Raw genomic sequence first — 9,618 nt, forward strand, 5'->3', positions numbered from 1 at the left:
CGTTTTGTATCTGCACCCGGAGTATGGAACGCCGGGTTTGGGAGTATGGAACGCCGGGCAGAAACCCAAACGCCCATGCTTCACTGTCAAACGCTGGTTCAATGTTAAAGTGAACGTTGGGGTGTTTCAAACAAGCCTAGATCACTTTCCTTGAGTTCCTTTGATGTGTGTAAAGCTCCATGTGGTAGGTTTATGATCCGGAATCATCACGCAATCTTCCACCGCTACCCTACATGTAAAAATGCATCAAAGTAACATGTCTTGATATAAATTCGATGCTAAAACATATAAATATTAACCATTTAGGCATACCAAAAGCATACGCATCAAACTTCCCCAACTTAATTCTTTTTCGTCCCGAAAAAGAGAATTGCAATGGGATCAGACTGCTTTGCAATCCAAAGACACTTTGTCTCCCCGAGGAGTTCGAAATAGGTTTGATACAGATTGTACAATTTTATGAGATGCAACCTTCAAATAACTTTCAATGTAACACTTGGGTAATGATTAGCTACAAACATATACATATTTTTCACCAATGCAGCTAAGGTCATAAGGCATACCCAACCCACAAGACTTGGTTTAAAAATGAGTAAGCAAATAGATACAAATTGCCTAATTAAACCTAATATGCCTCAACTTGTCAATACTTAAAGTTTCACACTCCTCACAATGTGTCACTCCCCTCGGGTTCATTTGTGAACTAGTAAAAATAGTACTAGTAATTTTCTCTGAAGCACTCAACCCGCAATTGCAACATTATTGTCATATGCTAGTACAAAAATCAAACCGCCACCTATTAACAAAAGACTAAATGCAAATCAAGAGGACTTTATGGGTTGGCTTGGGTGAAGGGTTTGGAATTAACGTTAGAAAATGGCTAAAAGGTGAAGAAATCAAGTGAACCAATTAAAACAAAACACTTTTATAGTTTTGATAAAAAAAAACTAAAACAATGGCAATATTGTAATTTTTAACTGAGGGAAAGATGTATTTTTGACTGGGGTAAAATCGTAATTTGCGAAAAGCTAAAGTGATGGTAGTACTGTATATTTGAACCAGGGGCAAAAGTGTAAATTTTCACAGGGGCAAATTCGTAATTTTTAACTTGGGGTAACACTGTAATATAAATTTGAACTAAGGGCACAATCGAAGGCAAAACCACATTTTTATTTTGAACCGAGGAGAAAATCGTAATTTTGAATTGGGGGCGAAAACATAATTTTATTTTGAACTGAGGGAAAACGTAATTTTGAACTGAGGGCGAAATCATAAATTTTTTAAACGGGGAAAAATCACATTTTTGAACAGAGGGCAAAATCGTAATTTTTAGTTAGGGACAAAAACAAAATTTTATTTTGAACTGGGGGCGAAAATGTAATTCTGAGCTGAGGGCAAAACCACAATTTTATTTTAAATCGAGGGAAAAATTGTAATTTTGAGCTGGGGACAAAAGCGCAATTTTATTTTGAGCTGGGGGCATAACCGTAATTTTAAAGAGGGGCAAAAGCGTAATTTTAAAATGGATATAAAATAATAAACTGGTTGGTCCAATGGGGGAGTGCCAGGCAAAATCGCAATTTTGAATTAAGGGCAAAATCGTAATTTTGAGAGGGGACGAAAGCGCAATTTTATTTTGAGCTGGGGGCAAAACGGAAATTTTAAACAGGGATAAAAACATAATTTAAAATAGATATAATATAATAAACTGTTTGATCTAATGGGGGAGTGCCAGGCAGCTGCCTGGCACTATTCCCCATCTTGAAAATGTATGTATAGGAAATAGTTATAATAATAAAAAACTAAATATACTAAAAAACAAATTTTCTTTTACTGTAGCTAGGCGTTTACTTTTTTTATATATATAATAATAAGAACTTTGGTCCACGTTACATACATTTTTAGACCAGAAAACATCCTCGTTTGATTGTCTCCAACGCATACAAACTTCCCCGCCCGTAAAAACTCTCTCCGACGTGAACGGTGAGGTGGAAGAGAGATGGTGGGGAGTCGCACGTCTGCAAGGGCGTGCCCGTGGAGGAGAGATACGGGGATTGTGAGAGGGAGAGGTGGGCCATGACTTTGTTGTCCATTGCAGTGAAGGTGGAGAATAGATGGACAGTCTGAGATGACTCCGAACAGGGAAGGACGAGCTCTTCCCGTTGAAGATAGTCATATTATTTTCTCTTTAAATTGCTTAATTAAACATTTTCACTCACAAAGTGTACCATCAAAATAATTTAATCTAAAACCAAGACACAATTCAAAATATTATTATCTAGGCTTTTTATACTATAAAACCATACATATACATGTTACAAATAATCTAAAAAAGTACCACTTAAATGGGAATACAATTGCCTTAAGATATAGAGAAGGCTATTAAGAAACCGAAGCCGGAAGCTAACAATTTTGGAGAAGTCACCCAAAATTTTCAATCAAATCACGCATATGATTTATTTCCCGTAACAAGAAACCATCATCAATACTAGTAGTTATGTTAATTAACCTACATACGAAAAACCAACAATCAAAATCAAAATCAAAATCAAAATCCTCATATTCTAAAAACCCCAACTAAACTAAATTACACACTTCACCGCTCGAACGAATCGCCTGTCAACAATCAGCAGTTAGTGTAATCGAACCATTGAATCCATCACCCCAAAATCTCTGAAAATCGAACCCAATTTTGCTGGTTTTGGTTCGACATGTTTTGGAGGGGGCGTGAAAGGGAGATTATTAAAGACAAAAATGGGCTTCCTCCCTGTGGTCAGGTTCGAGTTCTTGTCGTTGGTGATTCAGGTAATAACATGCTTGCTCTCTATTTCTTTCTTATGTTAAATACTCGAATGTTTAGGAGGTGTTTGATTTGATTTTGTTAGGTTTTTGGTAGTAGTTAAGTTTTGTTTTGTTTGATGAGGATTTAAGGAGTGATTTAGGTTATGATTTGTGTGTTTGGATGTGAGCTTTTTTTTTTTCGAGGATGATTATTTTGTTTTGAATATTAGAATATGATATTTAGCAGCACTTTTGATGGCATGTGTTATTTGATAGTTAGTAGTTAAGATACAACTTATATCAATCAAACTAATTATTGAAATAGTTATATGGTCACAAACAGGAGTAGTAGGTTGCTCAAATACTAGTAACTGGAATTTAAATAATAAAATAATTAATTTCATTTTCAAAAATTTAAACCCAAACATCCCATTGATCTTGTTGTTTGGCTGAGGACAATCATGTTTGTAGTGTTTGACTGTTTGTATTTGTTTTTTGATATATTAAAATTACAACTATACATCTGTAGGTGTTGGGAAAACTTCTCTTGTTCATCTAATTGTGAAAGGTTCATCAATAGCTCGTCCTGCTCAAACAGTTGGGTGTACGGTGGATGTAAAGGTTTGCCCACATATATTTTCTCCACCACTTGTTTTCAGTACAACCACACATGAATCATATGCTTTTTTCTTTGTCTAAGTATGTTTTTTATCGTAATACTTCTGCAGCATTTTACATATGGATCATCTAGTAGTAGCTCTTCAAGTAGCATTAAAGGCGACATGGATAGAGAATTCTTTGTCGAACTTTGGGACGTCTCTGGACACGACCGCTATAACGATTGTCGCTCCATGTTCTATTCTCAAATAAATGGTACATATTATGTTCTTATTTCCAATGGATCAAACGGGTCATAAGTTTTAACTTTCTATCCGTTGTGAATTATGTTTGTAGGGGTTATTTTCGTACACGATCTCTCTCAGAGAAGGACAAAAACAAGTTTGCAGAAATGGGCTGCAGAGATTGCCGCTACTGGGACATTCTCAGCCCCGCTAGCAAATGGCGGGCCTGGTGGGCTTCCTGTACCATACATTGTCATTGGAAACAAAGCAGATATAGCGTCTAAAGAGGGTAGAAGAAATAGCAGTGGAAATCTTGTGGATATTGCCCGCCAGTGGGTTGAAAAGCAGGGTTTACTTCCACCAAGTGAGGAGCTTCCTTTGACCGACAGTTTTCCTGGTAGTGGTGGTCTTTTGGCGGTAAGATTTGCAATTTTGCATCTAGTGACAAGTTTTGTCTTATTTAATCGATTTGGGTCAAATGTAGGGCTGCAAACAATCCGAACGAACACAAACAAGACCTTGTTCGTGTTCGTTTGTTAAGGAAATATATGTGTTCATGAAAATGAATTGTTCCTGAACACTTACCGAACGAGAGTTTATGTTTGTGTTCATTCGTTAAGGAAATGAACATGTTCGTGTTTGTATTCGTTTGTCAATTTTAGGCAACGAACACAAATGAACTTTCATGAACACAAACTAATGTTCATGAACAGAAATGGAAACAAACAAACGTCCATGAACAGAATATATACTACATTGATACTTATTAAGGGGCTGTTTGTTTACCTCTTAATGAGCCTCTTAATGGTTCAAACCTCTTACTGCCGTACTGGTTCAGCATTTAATGGTTCAGACTGTTTGTTTCACGAGCAGATGTCTGAATGGTTCAGACATTTGCCTCTGAATGGTTAAGATTTATACAGAGTCTGAATGGTTAAGACCTCTAATTTGAATTGGTCAGACATTTGTCTCTGAACGGTTAAGCATTATGCAGGCTCTTAATGGTTCAGACCTCTTACTGATTCAGCACTTAATGGTTTAGGCCTCTTACTCGTTCAGCACTTAACCTTGCCAAACAGCCTCTAAATATTTTATTTGTCAGAATTTTGAAGTATTTAAATAAATATAAAAACTAAAAACACTAATGGCCTATCGAACACAAACGAACATAAACAAACACGTTAACGAACGTTCACGAACGATCGCGGCCTCTGTTCACGTTCGTTCATTTAACTAAACGAACGGAAATTCTTGTTCGTGTTTGTTCATTTGTTAAACGAGCGAACACAGACGAATTTCCTGCCGAACGGTTCACGAATTGTTACGTTCGGTTCGTTTACAACCCTAGTCAAATGGGTTACGCTAGAAAATATAACTAAAAAGAAAATAGGTCATATTGGTTGGAAGTCATCTGAAGTGTATACATATGCCTAAAACATCATAATCCATTGTATTGAATAAAGTTAGATTGCTATTGTAGCTATATAGTTATTGTAATCATTTATGAGACTAAATTAGATTTAACATTCAAGAAAATAGATTAAAAACAAACTTTTACTTATCGTTTTTGTCAATTTCACACAATATTTTCTTTTATCATGAACATTCTAAAAATATGCAGGCTGCAAAAGAAGCAAGATATGACAAGGAGTCCGTAATGAAGTTTTTCCGCATGGTACGCAGTTGTTATTTATCTTTAGACTATAACGAATTCAACTCGGTAAAATAACTATATGTGACTTATATTTTCAGTTGGTGAGGAGGAGATATTATTCAGATGATTTGCCCACTGCAAACCCATGGTCCACCATCATACAACAACCGTTGCAGAGGTCTGATGACAACTTGAGCGATGAAGATCGTATATACTCCAGTACTACCAGGTGACACTAATCTCTTCTTTTATGCATTTTCTGTAATTATTCTGATTGTAACTTACTGTGATGTTTGCAGTCAAATCGGAAATGTTCTACCGCCACTGCCAGCTCAGCGTAATCTAACTCCGCCTCCAACGCTTTATCCTCAGCAGCCTGTGTCGACCCCTGAAAACTATAACTTCCCGAGGTTTCGGCCTCCAGAATTAAGCAGTATTAGGTCGAAACGCACTGATATAAATGTCTGATGCATCTCTGCATTTTGTTATTCACTCTTATAAGAAAAAAGATGTATGCATCTTTGATAGAAGTTCATGTTTTGGTTTGGTGGTTTGTTGAAACAATGCTAATTTTCAGTAAATATGTTCCTTTTACTAGAAGGTCAAGTTTCTACTTTCTAATATACAATGCTAATATACAATTCTAATATACAGTGATGTATATGTATCACATTCATGAACCGTATGTTACAACTTTAGTACACAAGCTAACGGGTTTTGACAACAAAATCAATAAAAAAAGTTGGCTTAAACTCTCCGAACCGAATTGTCAAACAGCCAAATTGCTAAAACATACCGCTATGGCTGACCCACCTAGCCCGTTCGGTGGTGTTTCTCGCTTTTCAAAATCATAGTTATTGGGTCGCTCGACACTTTTGTCGCAGTCGTAGGGCTGGAACTTTAACACCCTTAGCTTAGTAGGTGAGATACGCAAATTGTTGTGATTTCTAAATTGAGTAAAGTACGGTTTCAGTCCCTGAGGTTAACACCCACTCGCAGGTTCAGTTCCTATTTCAAAAAATTCAACAGTTCAGTCCGTGACGTTGTCAAGTTGATTCAATTAAACCCCTAGGGCAAACTGCTGTTACTTCACCATTACTTGTGTTAACCTCAAGGACTGAAACTATACTTTACTCTTCTAAATTTGATATTTCTTGACACCTTAATATCAACTCACCCCCCTCTTCCACAAGTAGGTGGAGCCAGGTACCTGTAATTGTGATCCGTTTGCCAGAACCAAGGGGTCTTTCTGTGGAAACGGTTTAATTTTTCAAAATTAAAACTTCACCACTAGGAATATTTGAAATCATGTACCTTTTTTGAAAATATTTTTGATAGATTAAAATATTAATTCAACTACAAATTATCTCACATGAATAGTGATTTTTTTCGTCCTATAGTCTATTTCGTCATTTATTATAAACTTTTATTTGCAATCCATATAATTTAATTATTGTATTTTTTTATTTCACGATTACCAAATTACTTTTCTCTCTCTAAATAGTTTTTTGAGTAAACTGCCATTTTGGTCCCTGTGGTTTGGCCAGTTTTGCCACTTTAGTCCAAATCTCAAACTTATTACATACAGGGCCCTGTGGTTTGCATTTTGTTGCCATTTTAGTCCAAAAGTGAAATTTGACCAGATTACCCACTTTTGACCCCCCCTGTTTTGTCCTTATCCTCAGGGGTATTTTGGGTATTTTGTAATATTATATCTCAAATTTAATAAATAATATAATGCCACTGCCAGAACAACAACAACAGCAACATCTCATCTTCATCATCAACATCATCTCATCTTCATCATCAACATCATCAACATCGTCTCCACCCCGCCATCTTCATCACCATCATCTCATCTTCATCACCATCACCATCACCATCAAAACCCAGAAAATAGATAAAAATCAACAAACCCATAAATCTAAAACCCAGGAGAGAGAGAAATCTAAAATCAACAAACCCAGAAATCTAAAAGCCAAAAATCGAAAACTCAGAATATAGACAAAAATCATCATCTAAAACCCATAAATCACCACCGCACGGCGGCGCTGACGCCGGAGCTGTCGCCGGAGCTGTCGATCTCCTTTTCTGCATATGTTCTTCCGATTGTTCATATTTCAGATATGTTCCAATATCCGATCGGAAAACAGATCTGTTCCACCTCTTTACACCTCCCACCGCCAATTTCAGATCTGTTCCACCTCTTTACACCTCCCACCGGAACAACCACCACTCTTCGCCTCCCACGACCCCCGTTCTTTCCCCCCTCTTTCTCTCTCTAAAACCTAAAACCCTAGCTTTTACACTCTCATTCTCTCTCTAAACTCGTTCTAGGGTTTGTGAAAGGTAGGCGGTGGCGGTGTGGCGGTGATGGCGGTCATCTGCAGATGAGAGAGAGATGAAAGAGAGAGAGAGAGAGGGGGGGAGGGGTGATGGCGGTGATGGTTGGTCATCTGCGGTGTGGTGGTGATGGCGGTGATGGTTGGTGAGAGAGAGATCGAGAAGGATGACCACAGGGACCACGATGTTGATGATGTTGATGATGAAGATGAGATGATGTTCATGATGAAGATGAGATGTTGCTGTTGTTGTTGTTCTGGCAGTGTCATTATATTATTTATTAAATTTGAGATATAATATTACAAAATACCCAAAATACCCCTGAGGATAAGGACAAAACAGGGGGGTCAAAAGTGGGTAATCTGGTCAAATTTCACTTTTGGACTAAAATGGCAACAAAATGCAAACCACAGGGCCCTGGATGTAATAAGTTTGAGATTTGGACTAAAGTGGCAAAACTGGCCAAACCACAGGGACCAAAATGGCAGTTTACTCTAGTTTTTTTAACGAACATATTAATCCATATATAACTTTGCAACTTTTTTGTGCATCATTACTATTACTTGTACATTGTGCTTTGCGTGTTTTTCAAAAAAAATTATTTTTTATTTTTAACCCAAAGCTTTTTACCTTTTATAATTTTAACCCTACATAATTTGTTTTTTTAATTTTAACCCAAAACTTTTCATTATTTGCAATTTAACTTCACAACTTTTGTCACTTATACTTTTCATCTTTCGCAAATTTTCGTTTCACTTATAGTTCTAAATTTTTCGAGCTAATACGACGCAACGTGCATGTGTGGTTCAACGTTTTTGCCTCTATTTTTCCATGTTTGACAGGTTCGTCGCAACACGCATATCCTAGGTCGAGTCAGTGTTGGTGGTCGATGACGGTTGTGTGACATTAGTACTATTTGACACCGTTTTACGCCCCATCGCAACGCGGAGTGTGCTTAGGGGGGTTTTCAAAGAAAAAATTGTTATGCATATGGTTGTCGTAACGTTGGCTTTGAGGGTTTTCCAAAAAAAAATTGATTTTTTTTTTTTACTTTTCACCCAAAAGTATTTCATAAATTACTTTTAACTCAAAACTATCTGTTTTTTTTTACTTTTAACCCAAAACTTTTTATCTTTTGCAATCGATCCTCATAACTTTTTTTACTTTCAACTTTGGTCCTTTATAGTTTTCATTTTCCGCAAATTTTTCGCTTTATGCTTGGTTCTAAATTTTGAGACTTAACACATCGCAACATGCGTCTTTGGTTTAACGTTTTTACGTTTCGTTCTAAATTTTGCGAGTTAACACGGCGCAACGTGCGTGTGTGGGTGAACGTTTTTACATCGTCTATTTTTTCCCCGTTTGACAAGTTTAACATAACGTGCGGGTCCTAGATTGACTTAATTATAACTAAAGAATCCCCACCGCATTACGGCGGGTCGCAATCCTTGTTAATACTATTTTAGACATATTTTTTTAACTTCTCTTTTTCTTTGTTTTGTTATAACGAGCGTGGCGAAGGTTTTTTTTTAGTTTAGTTTTTTTTTAACGAACACGTCGATACTCTTTTAAACATATTTTTTAACTTCTCTTTTTCTTTGTTATAACAAGTGCAACGAAACTAACCGAGTTTCTATTCTTTTCTTTTTCATTTACCTTTGTTATTTGCTATATTGTTTAACCTTTTGTTATTATTTTGATGTTTAGAGCCGAGTTACGACGCAAATAGCATAACACATTTAGATATTATTTTATTTAATTTTATGAATTTATTTATCGATTGTCATGGTGTGCTATACGTTCAGAATTCCAACAGCGTCCCTGTACGACCCTAATTTAAAAATATTTTTGATAGATTAAAATATGAATTCAAGTATTCACCTACGAAAATTCAAAAAAAAAAAAAAAAAAAAAAAAAAAAAAAAAAAACCTATACTAGTTTTGGACTTTTGGTAGGTTAACAAGTGAGTCTGGGCTCTTGAGCCCAATATTCGGCCC

At 36.3% G+C, this 9,618-nt stretch overlaps 1 protein-coding gene across 2 annotated transcripts; it reads left to right on the forward strand.

Moving 5' to 3' along the window:
- The first annotated feature begins 2,327 nt into the window (after positions 1–2,327).
- LOC110929798 (small GTPase LIP1) lies at positions 2,328–5,877 on the forward strand. Of its 2 annotated transcripts, none has more exons than XM_022172978.2 (7): positions 2,328–2,805; positions 3,311–3,402; positions 3,510–3,654; positions 3,736–4,040; positions 5,245–5,298; positions 5,376–5,506; positions 5,577–5,877. In XM_022172978.2, the coding sequence occupies exons 1-7, from the start codon at positions 2,712–2,714 to the stop codon at positions 5,743–5,745; spliced, it is 990 nt and encodes a 329-aa protein (XP_022028670.1). In that variant the 5' UTR covers positions 2,328–2,711; the 3' UTR covers positions 5,746–5,877. The 2 variants fall into 2 exon arrangements, with proteins under 2 accessions (XP_022028670.1, XP_022028671.1); XM_022172979.2 differs by having other exon boundaries at positions 5,376–5,500; positions 5,574–5,877.
- The last annotated feature ends 3,741 nt before the right edge of the window (positions 5,878–9,618 follow it).

This window comes from Helianthus annuus, chromosome 3 (assembly GCF_002127325.2).
Source record: "Helianthus annuus cultivar XRQ/B chromosome 3, HanXRQr2.0-SUNRISE, whole genome shotgun sequence".
In the NCBI taxonomy this organism is placed as follows: Eukaryota; Viridiplantae; Streptophyta; class Magnoliopsida; order Asterales; family Asteraceae; genus Helianthus; species Helianthus annuus.

Excerpts from the sequence above, each read along its gene's own strand:
- LOC110929798 (XM_022172978.2), top strand. The coding sequence starts at position 2,712 with ATGTTTTGGAGGGGGCGTGAAAGGGAGATTATTAAAGACAAAAATGGG. Across the intron at positions 3,655-3,735 it reads GTTCTATTCTCAAATAAATG|GGGTTATTTTCGTACACGAT; the intron begins GTACATATTATG and ends TTATGTTTGTAG. Across the intron at positions 4,041-5,244 it reads GTAGTGGTGGTCTTTTGGCG|GCTGCAAAAGAAGCAAGATA; the intron begins GTAAGATTTGCA and ends AAAAATATGCAG.